Consider the following 22,231-nt stretch of genomic DNA (forward strand, 5'->3'; position numbering starts at 1 on the left):
GAGTTCCAGGTGAGAAGGAAGCAGTTTTATCTCTCCTACCGGAGGGAGAGAGAGAACATAATTGAGATCTGCTTCCTTGTGGTTCACCTGCAGCCTTCTGGCCTCTGCTCACAGGGCCTCTATCCCAGGACTGACCACAGCCTTTTCTTCCCTTGTCAACATTTCCTGTGCCTTTCAGAAGTTGGTCTCTTCTCTACAATTCAACCCTGGCAGATGTGATGGTGGTCAGCGTGCTGGTGGGCAGTCACTTGGGGCTCCCAGGAGCCATGCTGATACTCCTGAGTCTCTCATTCGGGATAACAGAACTGTGGAGCACCGGAGGAAGCCCATTCATGCGAGGTCAACACAGCATTGCATCATTTTCATTTTACTTTTGAATTTTCAGTGGAGTAATTACTTGTAGCAAACTGTTCCAGATTTTCGGCCACCTGCTTTCCTCACCACCATTTCCTTGTTGGCTCTGGTGCTTGTTTGAAGAACCAGGTTTCTTCTCTGGTCATTTCTAGCAGCTGGGCTTGCCGAATCCTTGATCATCATTTGAAGCAGAATGCTTCTTCGTGATGTCAAACTGATTTTCCTATTTGTGAATATTTCATGTACACTCAGCAACTGTTTCAAGTGAAATGCTCTTATCCAATTTCGGTTAACTCACATTTGCTGATCTCCTGCTTTCATGCTGAGGGCAGTTTTTCTTCCTGTAATAAAAGCTCGCAATTTGCATTTACTATGGGAAGGTACTGGCCCGAGGTGGCTTTTGTTCTTAACAGTTTTAATACAATTCACCCATTAACATATACAGCGGTTTTTACCCTATGCCGAGAATTGTGCATCCCAGTGAATCTTAGAACATTTTCATCCCCCCAACAGGAAGCCCCGTACGCATAAGCAGTCTTTCCCATTTTCCCCATCCTCCCCCAGCCCCAAGGAGCCACTCTTCTCTCTCTGTGGATTTGCCTGTGTTGGACATTTCATGTAAACCCAGTCATTTCAAGTAAATGGAACCGTCTATTGTGACTGACTTCTTTCACACTGAGTAACGTTTTCAATTTTTGTCCACGTTGCGGCCTGGGTCAGTACTCTATGCTTTGCCATTGCTGAATTATATTCCACTGTATGGCTGGGACCCACTGTTTACCCATTCATCAGGTGATAGGCATTTTTTTTGTTTCTGCTTTTTGGCTGTAATGAATAATGGCGCCGTGAATATTCCTGTAGGAGTTTTTATGTGGACATTTCTTTTCAGTTCTCTTATGTGTGTGCCCAGAGAGCAGAATTGCTGGGTCATCCAGAAACCAAACATTTCACTCTCTGAGGCCCTGCCAGGCTGTTTTCCAAAGTGGCCACGCTGTGTTACGTCCTCACCAGCAAGGGCTGCGAGCTCCAATTAGTCTGTGTCTTCATTACTGCTTGTTACACTTTTTTAATTATAACCTATTGTAGTGAGTGTGAAGCGGTTTCTCCTAGTGGTTTTGACTTTATTTCCCTTAAAGCTAAAGATATTGAACATCGTTTGATTGTGCTTATTGGCCATTTGTATATTTTCCTTGAAAAATACCTTTTCAGATCCATTATTCACTTTTTAATTGAGTTGCCTTTCTATTGTTGAGTTGTAGGAGTTTTTTTCTTATTTGGAGATACAAATTCCTAATCAGATAAATGATTTGAAAAAATTTTCTCCTGTGTGTTTTTTTTCACTTTCTGTATGGTGTCCTTTGAAGCAAAGTTTTAAATTTTCATGAACTCCAATTTATCTCTGTTTTCTTTGTTCCTTGTGCTTTTGGGGTAATATTTAAAATCCGAGGTATTTTATTTAAACTTTTATATATAAAATAACTTAATTCTTAGGACCGTTCTAGGAGATGGGTGCTGTTGTTCTTCCCAGTCTGTGGATAGGAGACTGAGATGCAGAAAATTTCACTGACATATCAGTGTTAGAGCTACCCAGTGTTGTGGGAGTTCAGACCCTCATGTTTGTCCCGAGCATCTGTGCTCTTCCCCTCCATGCTCCACTCCTTCCTGGAATCGTTAATGAAAAAGTCTTTCCTTTTTTGATTTCTTGTTAGTTTGTTTTCTCATTGGGGACCGCATCACCTCATTTTCCTTGCAGAGGTCAGTGTAGCTTTATTTTAGGTCTCATGTAGGCAGAAGCATTGCTATCAGTTAACTTCTTTATTACTCACCCTCGAGTGATGATTGTTGCTAGTTGACCCAATCAATTCATGCTTAAGTCTCTCCTGCTCATGACACTAAAAACAGTCATGACTTACAGAATGCTCAAAGAAGAAAGTACCTGATTGATTTCATTTTGCTACCCAATCAAACCAATCAAATAAAAACCCCGATGTTGACACAGATTATAAGCCCTCCAGAATATGGTCACTGTCTTCTTTGTGTTTCATTTGTTTGGTCACAGTGTCTGGATAGTGCCTTGCTGTCCAGCAGTTTTGTTAGGATACGGTGCTCGTGAATCATTGTAAGGACAGTATTTGGACAACAGACTGTGTTGTTCATTTCACGAGGGAAAAGAGCATATAGAAATACTGCTCAGTTCTATTTTAAAATTAAGCTTGGAATTTTGAGAAGAGTTCAAGAAACCACACAAAGCTCTTTTTCACTAACTTTAGATCTATCTTATACACATTATGGTTACATAGCAGAGTAACTTATCAACTAAATTTGACAAGAAGAGTGTATTATTGATTATTTGTTTTAGTTGAAATATTCTACCTGGGATAAAGTAATCAGTGCCCATAAATGAACAAATATGTTTGTATTTCTATGCAACATGGGAGCAGACTTCATATGTTTCTATATAATATATATGACTGTGTGTTTTAATCTGTCTGTCAGTGTTTTTATACTTTTTCAGCAATGTTGTAACTTTAGAATTCTTCTAAGAAAATCACCCCCGATTCTAGTGCAGTTTGTACAGTGTATCCTCTCTTATGCATGGGATTCCACTGTCCCCTCAGTGAGGAATTTCCTCTCCTATTGAGTCAGTAGCAGAGTTAAAGGAACTGTGATTTCTAGGCCTTTGCTCTCCATGTGTTTGCAGTTGGCTGTCAATCACAGTTTTCCCTTTCTTGAGTTTTCATTGTTAAATTAGAATTATGGAAATAACTATTAATATGTTGCATCGGTCTCCCTAGAAACTTGATGTGTTTGTGCTTTTCAGTTTTCAATTTATGAAAAATTTAAACGCACTTTTTTTTAAGTAGTCCTTTCTCACTAGATATTTGTTTAACTCTTTATAGTTAAAATATTTTTTTCCCAATGAATGAATCGGTGTGCATGTTTTAAAAGGTACGTTACTTTTTAGTTTTCATATTGTAACAGTTATATTCATTGTAGAGAATTTGGAAAATAAGGATAAAAACAATAATAACTTAAAGATGGCCTCTAACCTCACCTGGAGATACAGTTGTAAGGTTTGATATTGAGAATTACAGGTCCTCTCATGTTGTTCTTCTTCTTCAAGTATGTTTTTGTCACTTAGACCCTCGAATTCCCATATGAATTGTAGCAGCAAGCTGTCAGTTTCTGCAGAGGAGCCTGCTGGGATTGTGATCGAGACCACGTTGAATGTATGGATCGCTCTGGGGAGCACTGCCATTTCAAGAGCGCTGTCTTCTGATCCAGGAATGTGCGTGGTGTGTCTGTCCAGGTATTTAGGTCTTCTTTAATTTTTTTCAGCAATGCGTTGATTTTACAGAGTATTATTTTACTTTTTTTTCTTTGCCTTTATACTGAGGACAAGTGTGCAAGGTACCGGGATCAGAAGTGTATTTGAGCCCCGCCACTTGCTGCCACCATGGACGCTGTGCTCTTGCTTTGCCCTCTGTAAAATCTTCCACAAAATAAGACCTCAGTAACTCTCTCTTGAATGAATGATTATATGATTGTTGGATGATGCTTGAGAGTCCTTGTGATGATGTCTTTTTCTCAGCCTTTCCCCTCTTCTTAACTATGCCCTTTCTCTTCCTTTCCTCCAGCCTGGTTTTCAGCCTGCCTGTGGCATTGATTTTCCCTGTCTGTAGACTCTTCCTTTCACTGGTACATGATAATGTTACATGGGGGCTGTGGAAACTTGCTAGATATCAAGAAAGAGCAAATCCATTGCATGCTAGTATTTTTAGACTGTGGTATTTTTTATCGATTGAAATTAAATGAGTCACACCACCGGAGCCCTCCCGTGAGCTCTTTTCGCCTTCCTACAGGTGATACTGCTCTTGTTGCTGCATGTGCCCTGCCCCCAGCCTTGGTTTTGGAATTGAGAAAGTCACCCTCAGTGGAGCCCTCTCTTTAAAAGATGAAGAGAACATTTGCTCCTTCTCCCTCGTTGGGGACTTGGATGAGATGAGGTACCAGATAAAGAATGGAGCCCCTCCTCATTCTGACCCCTGCTCTTTCCATTCCTTTCTCCAGGGGAAAAGAGTACAATTGAACAGTATAAAGATTGATTGTGAGCTAATGAGATAGACAAGACAACCGAACATTAATTAAATATCCTTTCATGCCGGAAACAAATGAATTATACACACAAAAAGCACATAAATCACGGTAGTACTGTGGTTACAAACATGGGTCCGAGTTCGAGTCCTGCTCTGGAGTGACCAGCCCTGTGAGTTGGAGAACTGGTAGGTCGGCTTAGCCTCTCCCGGACTTGTTTTCTGTCCTGCAGAGACGGGGCTCGCTAGGCGTCCCTCCCCCGTAGAGGTGCTGAGGGGTGTAAATGATGCGCGTGGGCAGCCCGAGCACAGCTGCTCGTTCCTCATAAGTGCAGGATAGAATGGATTTGCGGAGACGGCTTTATGACCGCCCCGTGTAGACTCTCAGTGCTCCAAAGGGATGCCTTGTGGTTTGGAGGTGGGATTCCCACTTCTGTAAATACCCAAGGATTGTGTTATTTGGCCCTGCTTATTTGAATGTATTCTTTAGTAAGTACATATTGTAGATATATTTTTCAAGCATGCATGCTTTTTTCTTTTATTATTTATATTTCTACCCTCTCGTCTCTTGGTGTGACATTTCATGGAATCCAAGAAACAGTCCTAAGCTACCTGCCTCTTCACACTTCTCCATGGTGGTTTTCTTCCCAGACTAGAAGAGGGTTTTGCATAGGAAATTTTCTTTGTTCCCCTTTTCTTGGAGTCTCTCTGTCTGTCTGCCCATCTCTCACCTGTCCATCTGTCCATTTCTCTACCCACTCGTTCTTCTGACTTGTTCCAAGAAGCATTTCAGGCAGCTTAGAGAAGAACAGATACCAAATAAACAGGTGAGAAAATAGGGCCAAGTTCAGACAGTGAGGCTAGGAGGCGAGCCTGTTTGAGGGTTGCAGATGTGAGACACACACCTCTGCCCTGTCATTTATAAGATGGACAGCAAGAGTGTGCCCGAGGCTCCCACCAGACACAGGGTAACAGAGTTTATGGGAAATGCTCACTGGCTGTGAAATAAATAAGTGGCTTAGGAGAAGCCCAGTCTTTCCTGCTACTAAGGCTTAGGAGAATATTTTGACTGTCTTCCAAAATCAGAGTATTTCATCGTTTCTTTTGTCAGAGTTCTATGTATAGTTGGTTACATTCTATATCTGGAAATTTCTCCAAAACTGCTTCCCACGTGAGTCCCATGGCTCAGGAATGGGGTGGTTCTGCTCATTGACCGGGGTTGGCCAGAAACAGAAAATGACAGCCTCAAAGGAGCCTGTGATTTCTCAGTTATGTTTTGTCAGTGCTGTACATTTCAGAGAATGCTTTCACAGTTTCTCTCCATCTGAGGCGGCAGTGTGCTCTTACCAGCATCAGGAGCTCAGGGCCACGGGATGGTGGGTGCTGACTGCACTGCCGTCAAGAAAGCTAAGGTAGTCACTGCAGGCGTGGTGCTTTTACGTAGTGCATTTCATGTTCTTTAATAGAAGGCTTCAACAGGGAGTTAATTGAGTTAATTAACATTTAATAAATATGATGCTGTTTTAAAAGACAGTTATAGGCAGAATATAAGCTGTGTAGACTTTAAAAACGGTTTCATTTCTGAAATTTCAGTAGGGAAGGTTCACAGTTTATCTTATTTATGCCTCTCTTATAAAGTAACAAAGAAACAAGACAGAAAAAGCAGAGGATGATTTCTGTTCTTCGTCTCGGCTTGCAGGTGCCCCTACCTCCAGTGGCATCCATCCAGACACCAGCAGTGACACTGGCCGTGCTCAGAACTGCCTCAGCCCTGAAGACACAACTGACAAATAGAAGGGGACCGCGTCCTGTTACAGCAGGTGCTCTCCCTTTGTGGGTCCTTACGTAACTGCGCGGTGTTATTCAGGATCGCCCGTTCCACATTGTGCGACGCTACTGCGGTGTCTCCTAGTTACTTGTTTCTGTAAGTACTCGTGTATTTTCTCCAATGTGTGGTACTAGACATCTAAAAATGCTTTTTTTCAGATGAAAAACAATGTGTTTTTAATATAATATGTCTGAAAAAAGGTGTAAGAGAGGCTATCCTGGTCCCACTACTCGGAGATAATAATTAACACTTTAACGTCTATTTTTGTCCTTTTCGTCAGTGTGTATCACCTCTGTCATAAAAACCAGCGAGCACTCTGTGCCTGTTTACTGTGTGGAGAACTCCATTTTCCATTCGGCTTTTTATATTTTTTCTGCAATATTCTATCTCCCCTGGCATGATTTTTAATGACCAGTATAGAATTCTGTCTTGTGGAGGCATCGTCCATTTTACTTCAGACTAAAATAAACTTTTAAATTCCAAGTATACTTTACTGAAATACTGAAAAGAGAACCATGGTGGTACCGAAAGTCCCCTACCTCCCTTCCCCTTATTTCCTGAAGGTAAAAGCTGTTGACAATGTGTATATATTTCATGACCTTTATGCCTAGGACATATATATATACACATACATACATATGTACATACATACACGTATATGAGAAATCTATATATATGTGTGTGTTTATATGCTTTATTGAAAATTAAGGCCATACTATATGTTTTCTACAGCTCACTTTATTCACTCAGGGGTATATCATAGACGTCCTCCCACTCCAGATTCACCCGGTCCTTTCAGATAAGTGGAAGGGGTCTCCTGATGTGCAGGTGTGGTCTCTTTTGGAAGGACACCTTTGGTGAGAGAGTGCTGTGGACAAGGCCCTGGACCATGCCGAAACACCGGCCCCCTCAGAGCCCACAGCTCGCCGTGATTTACTGCATAATTTTCTTGATGGTGGACGCTTAAGTTTTCTCCATTTTCCACTGTCAGTAATGATGTTTGACTGGCATCCTTCTTGTACAAACATTCCTGTAATCTTGTATGAGTATTCCTTTAGTTAAGGCTTCCTGAAATTTAGTCCCTGGATGTGACATTTACATTCATCACAGGCTCCTTTCAAGAGACTCTAGAAATTCCTTCTCCAGTGGGGAATGAATAGATGTAGAATAATTTCTGTAACCAGTTGTATATCGCTGGATATGATTTCACTTCAGCTTTTCTTCCCAGCATTGTAAAAAGTGCTGTGTAAATGCCCTGATGAATACATCTTTTTGAACTGATTTTTTTTCTAAACGAAACGATTCCTTGAAGCTGAGTTGAGTCTGTGTGTACACACGTTTTTCAGTGTTTATATATCCATTGACATGTCGTCCTCCAAAATGTCGCTCAAAATTTGTTCTCTCACAGATGGATACTAGCTAGAATATCTTTTATAAATATTTGCCAATATGATGAGCAAAAGTGCTTTTTCATTGTTTTAGCTTGCATTTGATGACCAGTGAGGTATTCAGTATTTTTCACTCATTAGCCATCTGACTTTTTAAAAGTGAATGATCCCTTTTGTCCGTTGCACACAGTTAAGTGAGGGAGCTTCTTGTTGCTTTGTGACAGCTCTTTGTATGTCATGAACATTAACCCCTTGTCTTCATCAACATGTATCACAGAGCTTTTTCTTGTCATTTCTTGCCTTTCATTTTGTTCAGTAGGTTTATTTTTGTTGTGGCCCAACATATTCTTAAGGTATTAAATGTCTTCCTTTTGGGTTTTAACTTTGGTATTATTCTTAGAAATACTTTCTTATAATGGTACAAATCTCTTCTGCAGGTTTTTAAATCTCTAAGATGGAGATGATAATGGTAATTGTTCTAGTGAAGAGAAGTTGAAGTAATATGAGCAAAGGGTTGTATTGGCTCTTATTAGTACTTTCTAATATTTACATCACTATCTGTAATTTTTCTTGTGGTCATTATGACAGGAATAGAATTTGTTCTTTGCAGGGGATTCTCTGATTGTCCCAGAACAATTATTGAATTCATACTTTGCTCTTTGATTTGAAATCCCACGTGTACAAAATACTTATGAACACTAGAGTCTCTTTTTGAGCTCATGGTATATTTCTGTAAATCTTTCTTTCTTATTCCAGCTCTATATCTTACATATTGTAAAAATTTATTTAATATCTGACAGTGCAATGTTTTTTCATTCTTTTCTTCCATCCCAAATTTTTTTGGCTAGTATTATGACTTTATTATTCCTGAAGAATTCTAAAATAATTTGCTCAAGTTAAAAAAAAAACAGGTAAGAGTTTTCATGGGATTTTTTAGTAAGTTTTGAATTATCTTTAGGGGAACTTACGTCTTTACAAAACTGCTTTCCTCCATGCAATATGTTGATGTCCATACATTCACTCCTCTTAATTTACCCCTCAGTACAGTCCTGTAGTTTTCTCCATGTGGAACATGGGCATTAATTTTGAGTTTATTCAAGATTATTGTTGAGGATTTTGTTAATTTTTTAAGGGAGAATTTTTTGGTATTACATTTTTTAACTGTTTAAACTGACACCTAGGAAGGCAGATTCGGTTTGTAAATACTCACTTTGTAACTTGTCATTTAAAATTGTAATTATTAAGTACTTGTTCCAGAATGCTTTCTTTTCTGTTTTTAAAAGTTTGTTTCCAAGATTATCAAAATGGTCATAGCTAAGTAGTACACGTGGGGAGACAGATGGAGAGAGGTAGTGTGGTTCATGTACAAACTGTGAGCAGTTTCATGGCTGCCTTTAGGCTGGAGAAGCCACAGAAGAGTCCAGGAAAGACCAGGGATAGCTTTGTATGCACTTGAAAGCCAGCTTTCCTGCCTTTATGGAGAAGCCTGGTGCGCGTGGCAGGTAGATGATCAAGGTCCGATGGAGGTCATTGGCTGGACACAGCACTGTGTCTGTGAGAAGTGGAGACCAGTGCCATGGGAAATGCTTGGTGCCAGGAACACTGCAGGGAAGCTGGGTAGCCTATGCGTTAAGGATTTTCCAGTCCTGAGAGTTGGAAGTTCAGACTCTGCATTCAGATCTGAGTTTGAATTCATCCTCTCTTGTTTACTGGTCCTCAGACTTTTGCCAAGTTATATACCCTCTTTGAACTCCTGTTTTCTTGTCTCTCAAAATAGGAGAATTACGGCCTGCTGCTAGAGTGTTTGATCAGGGTAAATGATTTGTGTCTGTAACATGCCACGTACAGTCACAAGCTCAGTGAGAAATGGGCTGTCGCCTCTTCTTCTGCAACTCAGTGCTTGACAAGGCATGGGAGAAAGCCAGTCCCTAATTTGTGTGTGATGCAAGAAGGAACAAAATTAATGTCTTGCCTATCCCTAGCAGTATTCTTACTCCTTAGCTTCATTTACTTCTTTCCTCCTTTCCTTTCTCCTTTCCCCTCCTCCACCAAAAGAGCCTGAGACTCTCTGAGAACACTAGATTCAAATCACTTTAAAGGTTTTCTCATCCTCATGAAATGATACTAACATAAAAAAAATCTTTACACATCCCAGAATTCATTGTATTTGATTTACACACACACGCGTGCACGCACACACACGCACACACACACACAATCAGGGTACCTCCCACTTGCTGAGGGAGGAGGACCACTTTTTCTGAGTTTTCATTCAGTGAGCGTGAGAACAAAGTCTCTTATGTAGACATTCACCCGGCTTCGTGCATGGTGTTTTCAATTGGATTTCTGCTTTGTGGCCATAGACATATTCTCCTAATAGAACACAGTAAGTGAAGACATAGACATTTTGCTGAGATATTGGTGTCATCATATTTGAGTTGGAATGGGCTTGAGACAGCAGAGTCATAACTTTTTATGGGTGAGAATCCATTAAAGTGTAACTTGGACAAAGACCTGGGTCTTCTGCCATCGTGTCCAAGCAGATGAAGAGGCAAATGGTTGTGGGATGGCAGGGATCCTTCTTGCTTGGGTTCCAGGGTCTTGCTAGTTTTCATTGCTCAGCTGCCTTTAGTTTATATCCATGTGGCCTCTCATGGGAAGGTCACTCTGTCCTTATAGACTGAGTTTCTAATCAGCAAAAAGCTCTGGATCCACTCATATTTCTCAGAGTTTTTCTGCTGACCTGCTGACACTTTATATAAATGAGACCTAAGAAACTACCGGATATAAAATCCTTACTGTTATCACTTGCCCTCGATTTCCATAGGAATGGGGTGCTGTCTCAGGCTGTCTAAGGCTATATTTGAACAATGATAGGGTGTTAGGCTGTGCTACTGGACCCTCCACAGTCGAATGGGATTTCCACCTTAGTTTTTAGAATCAGGCAGACGCTTTCAAATCTTGCCTTTACCAGTTACTAGCTTTGTGACCTTGGGGAAGAAACTGCACTTATTTGTGTCCAATTTTCTTTATATGTAAATAGGTTCAGTATTTATTTTAATGTTTTTGTTATAGAATTGAATGAGCTAATTCCCTCATTTATACCTAAAATACTGATCGTGTGGTTCAATGGTGGTGCCTTGGTAGTTGATTACTAAGGAACTCGGCAGTGAGAATAGGGGTGGGGGACCCCTGGATCATAGAGCTTATATTACAGGATATGCTTGTAAAAGACTGGATGTGCAGTGGATTTTTAGTAAATAGCCATTCCTTTCCTAATCCGCATTGATTGTTTATAAATCTTTATACTAATATATGAGCAATTTTTATTGCAATTTAAATATCTTTGTAGTATTTAATATATGTAGCTATAACAAAAATACGTGAAATAAAATGATTTGATTTTTTTCAATAAGCAAAACAAAAAAATAGAAAAGAAAAACAGTTTTGAAAGAGTAGAAATAATTTTATTTCCATGGAATCAATTCCCAAGATAGGTTTTTTGGTTCTGTTGTTAAACAGCAAATAAAATTGATAGGTTGTGACATAATGGAAATGAGGAAACAGTGGAGACATACTACCTCCAATACAGTCATTTTGTTATCAAGTCCCATCTCGTTCTGCTTACTGCATGACAGGCCAATAAATCGGGAGATGAGCTGTTGGAGCAAGGAATAGTGACTTTATTTGAAAAGCTGGCAGACCCAGAAGATGGCATACTGATATCCTGGGGAACCCTCTTCCCCAAGTCAGAATTCCGGCTCCTTTTATACTAAAAAGAGGCGGTGGTGTGGTTGGTTGTTGCAAACTTCTTGCTGTACGAATTGTTTGTCCTTGGAATCCTTTGTTCTTGCAGCTGTCCATGTGGATCAAATCATGGTGCCCCTGAAAAACCTCCAAAAAAAACACAAAGTTTATTCTCTGTTTTACAACTTCTCATCCCTATTTAAGTGCAGAAGAGCTAACAGTCTTAAAGATCAGAGCCCGGAGAATAGGCTCTCCTGGATATTTCAGGCTAAAGGCAACTTTCTTTTACAAAAGGTGCAGAGCTAGCAAGTCTGAGCCTAGAAAACAGGGCACACGGTTAAAGCCCAAGGAACACTTCTAACATGGAGTCAAATTTGTTCTTTTCTATTACAATTTCTTTTTCCACTTCATAAATAATTTTAGTAAGAAACATGAACAATTTTTTTATTTTTGGTTCTTAATAACGGATAAGTGGGCCAACTACATTTTTGTGATCAGGGATGCTGTTCGGGCCTTGGGGTCACAGCAAACTCTTGTTGGGGGTGGTCAAACCTGAAACATGTCTGATGCCCCGTAAGTGTTGGTGAGGGTCCCTCTAACCAGGGGCTGCCTTCAGGAACCAGCATATGGGCATTGACCTCTGGAGACCTCTTTTTCAGCTGCAGGAAATTTTTTCAGATACTGTGATTGAAAAATCATTCCAGCTGGGGATAATTAGGGAATAAAGGAAGAGGAAAAGGGCTTGGTGTAGAGTAGAAGAGAGGGACAGAAGATCAGAGAGCCTGGGGAATAGGCAGCTGGGCCTCAGGAAAGAGAGGAGTAGAGGTGGGGAGGGGCACGACCCTGGAACCAGCTCCTGCACCTTCCCCGCACCCAAGCCACACAGCTTTTAATTGGCCCAGGATGCTCTCCTGTCTGGATGTCACCCTGGGCAGAACCATGAGAATCGAATGTAAGGGGTGGGCAGCACTCACATAGGGGTCACTGAGGACTTTGATCAAGTCCACAGTGCCTTTTCTGGTCATGTGTCTTCCCTTGCCCTTTATCTTAGGATCTGAAAAGCAGGAGCAAGGAACTCAGGGAGAGATCCAGGAAGACATCTGACTGTGTAAGAGACGACAGTCACAGCGACACGGGGAACGAAGACACTTGCAGCAAAGTAAAATAACTTCACAACTATTGCATCAGAGCTGCAGGTGTGAGAGAGCCTAAGCCTGTCTCAGAGTGCAGGGGACAAACGAAAAGGAATGATAAAATTACCACTGACCATTGAAATTTTATTAAATAGCCTGCTCCTGTTAATTGTATCAATTGATTATGTGTAGGTGTATTTCTGTGAGCATTTATATGTTCAAACAACCCCACCAGCCCCTCTTGCCCACATCGGGGATGGGCTTTCTCAAGCACAGTGCCCCACCTGCTTGGGTGGGCCACACTGCGGGTCCTCGCCTGGGGCCGGGCTGCTGCTGGGCATTGAGTCCCCGAGGCCCGGCCTGTGAGACACGGCCCCAAAGCTCTTGACTGAGGGCCTCCTTTTCCTCCTGCAGTGTAAGAATGCTGGTGACTCAGTTAGAAGCATGCTTCGAAGCTGTCCGTGTCCTTGCCATCCAGAAGCAGAGCCTGGAAGCTTCCAAATTTCTCCAGAATGCGGTTTACTTTCACCTTCGACAGGTGAGTGTATGTCCACTTACAAGTGGAGGAATTACTGCAGTTTTTCTGAAACTTACTCACCACTAGTCCATCTGATTTTCCTGTGCTAGGATTCAGTATGACATGCTAAAAATTCTGGAGTCAGATCTTGAATCCCTGATGAAGAGGATTATTTATTTTATTTCTTTATATGATAGTATTTTACTTTCAAAATTCAGAGTTTTCTGTTCTTTGAGGAATTTTTTCGGGGGTTGGAGAAACAACTTTGCTCTTACCATCTTTGTGACCTGTTTCTATATGCCTCTCACATGTCTTGTCACTTGTGAGGCAGTTCCATTTGTGACCCTGTGTGGGTTGTTCTTGTTATAAAATATAAAGCCTGTAAAAGTACAGTCCCTCTTACTTCGAAGATATTCCACAAATACTACTTAAATCTGGGTATGGTTTTAAGAATACAGAATCATTAGAACATGTACTTGCAGGTTGCTAGTGCAAAATCCCCAAATCAATAGTCTAGCTCAACATCTAAAATCTTTCTTATCTTCCTTGGATGTGTGTACATAAGTGAAGCAGTTTGCCAAGAACTCAAGACCAGGTTTAGAAAACAGGCTGGTGTAGCTCAGCAGGTCCTCAGAAGCTGATGCTCTGCCAGAGGGCGGGGCCGAGGGGGGAGGGCGTGTCCTGCCCTCCCTGAGCTGACAGTTTCATGGTAAAGACCTTCACCAGGTGAAGAACTGGGAGTTTCTTCTAAGAAGAGTGGGTTTGAAAAGAGTCCTAAAAGCACGGGAGTGACACAATCCCATTTGTCTCAAGTAGGGGAGAGCGGCTGTGGGGCCACTTGGGAGACTCGTGAGTCCAGGTGGGCAGTGTTGGTGGCTTCCCCTTGAGCTGTGGGACGGTCAGTGGGTAAAAGTGAACAGAATGAAGACATGTTTAGATGGTTAAAAGGAAAGGATGAATGCTGTCTGTGAAGGTAGGATGGAGTAAGGCCCAGGTTTCTGTGTGGATTAATGAGGTAAATGATTGTCATGCTGTGCTCTGAGGAGGGAAACTGCAGAGGGAGTTCCGGGGGGGAACTAAAGAGTTCAGCTCTGGGTAAAGTGAAAGGCTGTTCGATGTGTGGTCTGGGAGCTCTGGTGAGAGCCAGTAGTGTGTAGGGGGAGAGGAGAGAGACTTTCAAATCATTTTGTCTTGTGAACATACAAATAAGTATGAGTAATGACAGACTTAACACCTCTATATTCTGGATTTAAAGCCCTGTAAACTTTTGCTATATTGACTGCAGAGGTTCTTAATTTTTTTTAATAGAAATAAAATAAATGGAAACTAAATAGTGTATTTAATGAACATCTAAGAGTTGATGTTTGTCCTTGTATGTATTTTGATACCTCATCTGTTTATAAACATAATCTACAAAAAGTTAGCTTGCTTAGCATAAGAGTTAAAAAGAGGGACGGGGCACACAATGTTGGGGGTTGAGGCTGATCTTCTCGGGCAAATTTTGTAGGCTTTCTGTGCCTTAGTTGCATCTTCTGTGACTGCCCCCGGGCCCCTCATCACAGCTGATTTCCTAGACTAGATGTTGGGAGGGAGGCTGCTGAAAGGAGTAAGAAGTGGCAACTGTTAGGGATACTGAAGAGAGAGACAAAAACAGATTAAGCCGATAAACTGAGTACAAATACCCTCAAAAGAGAAAGAATCCTGCAGTGTTTTGAGCCCCTTAGCATAAGGGAAACAAGATCAAGTGGACCCAAACTGTTGAGAATGTGAGTATTGTGGGTGGGAGGGTGTCATCAGAAAATGGTTGAGAAAAGGCCTTTTGGTTTCCCTTGACGTTTCCAGTAAGGATGGGACGCAGAAGCGAAAGCCCCCCCTCTTCACAGCGGAAGCTGCTGTTTTGTGCGAAACTGACCAAAGTTTGGAAACCAGTCATCAGTGGTGCTGGCAAATGAAGAGACTTCTGGATTGGGTGGGGCACTTGCTGTGACTTCCAGGTGACCTGCTGGCTGGGGGCTGTGAGGCGGACAGTAGGTTTGCAGGGTGGCCCGGGCATGATCCCTGGCTCTAAGGCTGCTGGTCTGATTAGCAGACCTTGGCACCCACAGTCCTAATGGGGCAGCTCGTGATGTGGCCTGGGACACCTGCCATGCTGAGGGGGAGAAGAGGGCTCCCCTGAGTTGGTGTCCCTGCGGAGAGTGGAAACATCCTCCTGCAGGGGAGGAAGATCCTCTGTACAGGTGGCCGAATGCATAGGCAAGACCAGCCTGAGCACGGAGGGTTTGGGGAGCTGGAAGTCATACAGTGGCCCGAACAGCCTTGTTCCTGAGAGACTGGAGGGAAAAGATGCTGAAAAAGGCAGGCTAGTGTCTGACCCTGTGGTGGGTTATGAGTGACAGGAAAGGACTGGTCAGGCAGGCACAAGAGAACCCTGTGGGCGTCCCAACTGGGGCGTCTCGCTGGAGGGAGTAGCAGAGTTATAGACTTTTCAACTTATTAGCTGTGTGACTTTGAGCAATATCACCCCACTTCTCTCTCTATATATCTTGATGTGTAAAGTGACAGAGTGACCAGCTCGTGTCATCAGAAGGCTTAGTTTAGCTCTGATCCTCTGTGTCCAGTCCTGTCAGTGCTGCCCTGCAAGGTTCTGCAGCGGCTGCACTTACCCTGAGATGGGAGGGTGTAGAGGGACATTGTAGCACACGAGGACAGAAGGGACTGCTTTAGAAGCAGACATGTAGCCTGCTGAAGCTGCAGACCTGCAGGCAGTTTGGTTGATGGTCGTGGAGAGGACTTTGGAGGCCTTAGCGTCGCCTTAAGACTTGTTTTCCCTTGGGGACCGGATTTGCCTTTGCAGAATAATATTGAAGATTTGGGCTTCTGGCAAAGCTGTTTTCAGAGATGGGTATATACGTAACATATCGTATAAAACAAAATGATTTATTTAACTTGTGGGACTTTGCAGCTGTTGGGAACAGCTCTGTTGGCCTGGTCTCCACGGAGGACACTAGGGGTCAGCAGAGCGTGCGTTAGAGCAGGCAGCCCGCAGTGCTGCTGCGGGGGGTTCTCCCCAGTAGGGCGCTCTGCTGAGTTGACTCTTCTCTGAGTTTGGATGCCAGATGAGCAGACAGCAAAGTAATGAGTTCTGGTGGGATTGTATAATGACAGGTAGAAAGAGGAACCCGTAGTTTTTGGGAGTAGAACACGCTTCTGGTTCCTGAACCCGTGTGTTCCATGACAGAATTGATGAGTTTTATCTATTCTGGGATTTGATTGAAATAAACGTTCAGCCTAAAAGTTAAGAGTTATGTTTTATTTGGCGGGAAGACTCGAGCCGGGATGACAGCCTCTCAGATCACTCTGAGGGACTACTCCCAAGGTGTATGGGAGGATCTAGGATATATAGGAGCTTTACAACAAAGACCAGGTAGTTGGAACAATAAAACATTGCTTGTTATCTAAAGAAATTCAGGTGTCTCAGGTTCAAGAATTTAGTGCTTTTCTATGTATGGGAGGAAGCAAACATTTTGGTCATTGAATTCCTTCCTTCGACAAGCACCTAGCTATCTAGGGCCAGTGTCCTGTCGTTTCTTATTCTGAGTCCGCTCAGAGGGCACCACTGTGAGTGGCTAAGAGGTTGGGCTGCAGGCATGTCCTCGCTGGAGGGTGGCAGCAGCCGCTGATGACTTGGTTTCAGCATTCTTTGTTTACTGACATGGTTGCAGTATTGTCATTCACATTGTAGTACTTTCATTCACAGTGCTCCCCCTTGGTCCTAAATTCGACCAATATTTTGAGAGACATTTCATGACCTATTTTGTCCCACGGTGCTAGGATGGCTCATTCCTAGTTCAGGTGAAGAATCTTCTGAACTGCCATTCAAGGTGTTAGGTGTTTTTATCAGGCCCTGTTCATACTAAAAGTTCTCTGGATCTCCTGTCTTACTAGTGTATTATGATCCAGGAAATGTTCACCCTTCGTTGGTCATTCCCATACCTAGAATCACACTATAACAATTATTTTATGCAGGGCTATAAATTTTATCTATTTCTTCAAGATGTTTAGCCATCATCAATCTTGTAGGCCTAGTTACACATAGGGAAATGTAACAGACAACAATTTTATAAAATAGACAGGATATAAGTAATACAGCTTGTAACGTTAATAAAGTCACGAGTAAGAATTTAATAGCCGAGAAGTTATATTTTTGGGTTAAAATTTTTCTTGTGTTTCTAATTGAGTTTGAGTTACCTTATGAGAAATTTCATATTTATGGGCAGGGTCAGAGCAGGTATTATTTGGCCAGGTGAGGTCACCCACCTTGTAAGATCAACAGTGGCCTAAAGAGAACTATAATTTCCTTTTTAGAATAACGTTTCTGAGGGCTATCTAGTTAGAGCCTTTGAGTAGGGAAACCCACCAAAGTAACACAGAAGTACTAGACATAGGTAATTTACCATAAAGTTAACAATAGGTGTTGTTCATAATCAAAGGTAGGAGAAATTATCAAAGTAATTGGTATACAGGCGTGGTCCGGTGTCTTGGGTCAGCTGTCTACGTCAGATGTCGTCTTCTTCTCATCCTGGCCTGGTAGCTTTTACTCCATTTGGGCATTATTTTAAGGTGAGCAGTGCTCTATAGGCCAGTGCACTGTAGGGTCTGTTTCTGATAGGAAATGAATCTGAAAGTCCGTTTCCTTCAGCCTTGGTTTTTATGGTCTAGTTAAGAGTACCTGATAAAGGGTCCTTCCATTCAGGATGGAGACAGTTCTTTAAGTCATGCCTGTTCCAGTATGTATAATCCCCTGGCTGCAGGTCATGGGGCATTGGAACTTTACCCAAGGATAGATTACTGAGCTTCAGAAACAAACCTAGAGTATCCTTTTCAAAATTCAATTAAACTTTACAGCAATGTGACATAACAGCAAGGAATGATCTGGGAAGTGCCTTAGTAAATATAGACCTCAATTAACAAAACTAGAATTTAATATCCACTAAAATATAATCTTTTTTCTCTCTAAAGTTACCCTCATTTTTCTCAAATATAGCCAAATGAAGATTAACTTGTTTACAAGTTAAGTCTGATTATTTGATCATATAGGCTTTTTTAAATTGGCTGTGTTGGAACTTTTAATAAGGAGTCTCAGGGTAGAATGTTAATAAGATTTCCTAAGGCCAAGAAAGCCACGTCAAGGGCTTGTCATGGGTTTCTGCCTTACAGATTTAGGTAAATCCTTTTCTCTTTAAAATCCTTAAAATACCTTGAGATTTCTATATCTGTTAGGAGATGATCTTCCTCATTTGTCTGATAGAGCCACTGGGGACCTAAGAGTTTTTAGTCTCTTGAGGGATCAGATAGAGAGAAAAGATAACTGTTCCAAGTCGGATTACATAGGTATAATTTATCAAATTGCTGTGAATCATAACTAGCTTAAGGAGAATAGTTTCTTTATGTCTGGGAAACAGGTTAAAAGCCAGGAGTATTTCAGACAAAATCAAAAATTATAACCATATTCGCCAGTTTACTCAGTCCCATGTAATTAATTCATTTAATCAGAGTTTTCATTAGACCTTTAAAATTTCATACCCAGTTTAGTTCAGTGTTATAGTTTGAAATTTATTAGAAATCAGTAAATTTCCTTGAAGAGAAAGCATTTTGCAAAACCATCAGAAGAAAACAATTAACTGTCTATAAATGACAAAAGATTTAAAATCATGGTTAAACACAGTTACACTATAATCAATAAAGAAACCTGATCACTACAACCAGAATTATGACTGGTAACATTTCAGATATACCAGAATTTTAGGGAGTCCATATAATTTCTAGAATATCTATGTTAATAATATTTTCTCATACAATATTACCTAGGAAGATTTATTATTCAGTTGACAATACCATGTTATTTAACATACCAAATGAAACTTACTAGTTTAAAATCTCTCTTTGGGATGTTTCGGGGGCCCTCTGTAGCATCCCAAACTTAACTGGAGACTAAAAGAACTTTAATTGGAAATTGATATTTGGGTAGCATGTTAAAAGATTTGAGATCACTTGGTCAGATAAACTTATAGTTCACTGTAAAGAAGTACTTATTCATTAACAAGAAAATCCTTCAAAGGTAAAGGCAGAACAGATCAGTTAAGTGGTATAAGAAGTTTTACAATTTGTTACTGAAAGTGGATTAACATTTTAAGAAAATTTTGTCCTCTTAACAGTGAAAAAACCAAATCTAGTCTTGTACCAGCTTGCTTCTAAGATTCATTTACTTTGCCCAAGTTCATTGTAAACTTAGCCAATTCCGACCACGTACAAAACTCTTTCCTCAGGGTTCCTCTTCCACAAGCCTTCCACAGTTTCTATACTCATATTAGTGTGTCCCTTATTTTCTCTTCCATTCAGAAGTAACCAGCTTCAGGAGAAAGTCACTATTTTTCCTTAACAAAATATAATTCCATTCTTATATCTTCCTTTACACATTTCTCTTACTTTCCTAGGATTCTGAGATCATTCCCTTAATAATAGAGACTATTTCAGGGTGGCACCAACCATTTATTAATATTTCTAAACACCTTTAGTTTCTCTGTAAGAAGTTACATGTTAAGTAATTCATATTTCAATCTTATTTTATCTGAAAATGGCATAGCTATTTAGTAAAATCCTGTCAGTTAACTTAATTTAGCACATCTCTAGAATTTAAAGGTACCAATCATTTAGAGATTATCTTAAGCATACATTTTAAAAATATATTTTAAAAATGAACCCAAGGCTCTCATCTCATTTGCATTTAATTTACTTAAAATTTTACCACACCACATTTCTATTATTTTTTTCTTGACAAATCTGCAACAGATATAACAGGATCTTATTTGACTTTCATTAAACCTAGGTACAGTAAAGGTATTATAGTTAATATTGATGACTTTAAAGATGTTTATATTAATTAGAACGTACTTAAACTGAACAATATCAAATATTATCTTAATATTGAATACTTTCCAGTTCACGTGAAGCTGAAATTCAATTTGGTCAGTTTTTATTTTAAAAATACTTCATTTGTAATCTTATTTTTTATGCCAATTAAGCAGAGCTCTTTGACTTTGATTTTTTTTTTTTAGCTGTAGAAATATCTCACGTCTATAATGTGCATGTAGGCTTGTAAAACGACAAAAGCTAGAGATCTCATAGCTTCACTTTGAAACTTACTTATAAGATAGGTATAATAATAGCTGGAGTAAGCTGAATTTGCTTGCTCAAATCACTAAGGCTTACTATTTATGAAACAGACATTTAAGATTTCTTGACAAAGTCTGAAGGACCCGTCAGAGTTCTGAGTTCTAAAATGCCAAAAATTTCTTGGCCTTAAGTTTTATCTCATTGAGCTAATTAGGCTCAGTCCTAGGTCACTGTTTGGTGAATTTACATTTCTGATCTGCAAGACAAAGACATATGCTTCCAGTTCCCCAGAGAACTGCTCTGTCACCCAGTCCCAATTGTATATCCTTAATTTGCTTTTTTGTATCAGTGAGAAGAGCTGTAAACAAAGAATTCCATGTTTTAAAATTTTAAGGTTTACCTTATCATGTCTTCCAAAGCTTGCATAACGCATTTAGTAAGGTCTCTTTTCCTTGAGTTACAAGTTAAACCCAGGGTAAACCTCTTATTATATGTTTTTATTAGCCACTGAATATTAGTTTTTAGTTTTACGTTATACTGGACGGCTCATGTAACTCTATTGGTTTCCTTTATTTGTACAATTAATATTTTCTGAGGGACAGATATGGGCCCAGCCTTATAATACCAAGAAGGGAAGCGTTTTTCCATTGAAACATATCTATCCCACAACACAATTAAGCAGAAAGTTTATATAAAGCCCATTTAAATATACCAATTTTAGAAACTTTTATCTCAATTTTATTAAATCTTATACCTTTAATTTTTATATTTATTAGGTTTAATCAGTAATTCCTATTTCTAGAAGGAGTGCCAGATGCTTTTTTGTGTGTGTGTGTGTTTGTGCATTGTATCTAATTTTATAGAAAAGTCTCTAGGATCCCCAAGATTGAGCCAAAGTGCTTAGGGCCTTCTCAATTTTTAATTTGACTATTTGGTCTGTTGTTCCAATCATTGATCAAGTATTTCAGTCTATATATATATATATATATATATACATATATATATATATATATATTTATATATATTTATATTTTAGCCCTATAAATACATATATTTTAAACTGTGTTAAATAAAACGGACTTGTTTGAACTTTAATGTTGGGGGCAGTAGGTGATCCCTTTGGCCCTTTTTCTTAACTTTACGTAGTGTAGTATCAAAACCTAGTATCTAAATCCAAAAATGTCCATTTTATTTATCTCATTCAAAATAACCATTTAAAAATATTTATCCATTTGGGATAAGCCCCTTATCTTTTTTTCCGACATTTTTACAATCGTTTTTCCAATTATCAGCCTAATTAACATTAATTATTCTAAGTTTTTATTAGCATCTCTAAAACCATTGATAGGAAAGGAAAAACACAAATGTAGCATTTCAAACCAGTTTTTTTTTTTTTAACTAAGTTCTTAGGTTAACCATTAAATATATTCTTCTACCTTTAAACTTGATTTTAATAGGTACCAATAAAACAGCTGTTTATAATGAGAGCTCTTTCAACTTTCACCAATTTAAAAGTTTTTCCAAATTAAAGGATCCATCATATGGCCATCAATTTATATATATGTAGATCGTGATTTTAAACCAGTAAGATGAAGATGCATTTCCACATGAGAGTGGGGGTGTTGCCTAAATAAAATTCAAAAGTTTACTCTCCAAAAGCTAGAGGCCTTTGTGGCCCAGGCTGATGCAACAAAGGTTAAGATGGCAAAATGTCTGAAAATTAGTACTACAAAAGGATTGTTGAGAATCCCAATTTATTTGCGTGGCCACCATATGTACACAATACTTGTACCTTTTGCATGGCAGAGTCCAAGTTTTCCTTTAAAAAAAGGAAACACATATATACATACATACACACATATAAAACACTCGGAGAAAGATAAAATGTTTACAATTCAAAGACACAGGAAGAGAAATCCAAGTTCCCCCTAAAGGGGATTTCGTTTTTATAAGTTCAGAATTCCAAAAACTGTTTTTATCAGGCCTGGTTAGTTACT

General features: G+C 40.0%; 1 protein-coding gene and 1 pseudogene across 2 annotated transcripts in view; both read left to right on the plus strand.

The window, feature by feature from the left end:
- Positions 1-6,184, plus strand: part of LOC140694628 (trafficking protein particle complex subunit 9-like) — a 40,468-nt pseudogene extending 34,284 nt beyond the window's left edge.
- Positions 6,184-22,231, plus strand: part of LOC140694629 (trafficking protein particle complex subunit 9-like) — a 32,674-nt gene continuing 16,626 nt past the window's right edge. Inside the window, exons 1-3 of one of the 2 annotated variants that reach the window (XM_072957769.1) lie at positions 6,202-6,372; positions 12,463-12,607; positions 12,959-13,082. In XM_072957769.1, the coding sequence (XP_072813870.1) occupies positions 12,966-13,082 (117 nt within the window). In that variant the 5' untranslated portion in view covers positions 6,202-6,372; positions 12,463-12,607; positions 12,959-12,965. Of the gene's footprint in view, positions 6,373-12,462; positions 12,608-12,958; positions 13,083-22,231 lie in introns of both variants that reach the window. The other variant, XM_072957768.1, reaches the window with a different exon arrangement.

This window comes from Vicugna pacos, unplaced genomic scaffold (assembly GCF_048564905.1).
Source record: "Vicugna pacos unplaced genomic scaffold, VicPac4 scaffold_67, whole genome shotgun sequence".
Classification (NCBI taxonomy): domain Eukaryota; kingdom Metazoa; phylum Chordata; class Mammalia; order Artiodactyla; family Camelidae; genus Vicugna; species Vicugna pacos.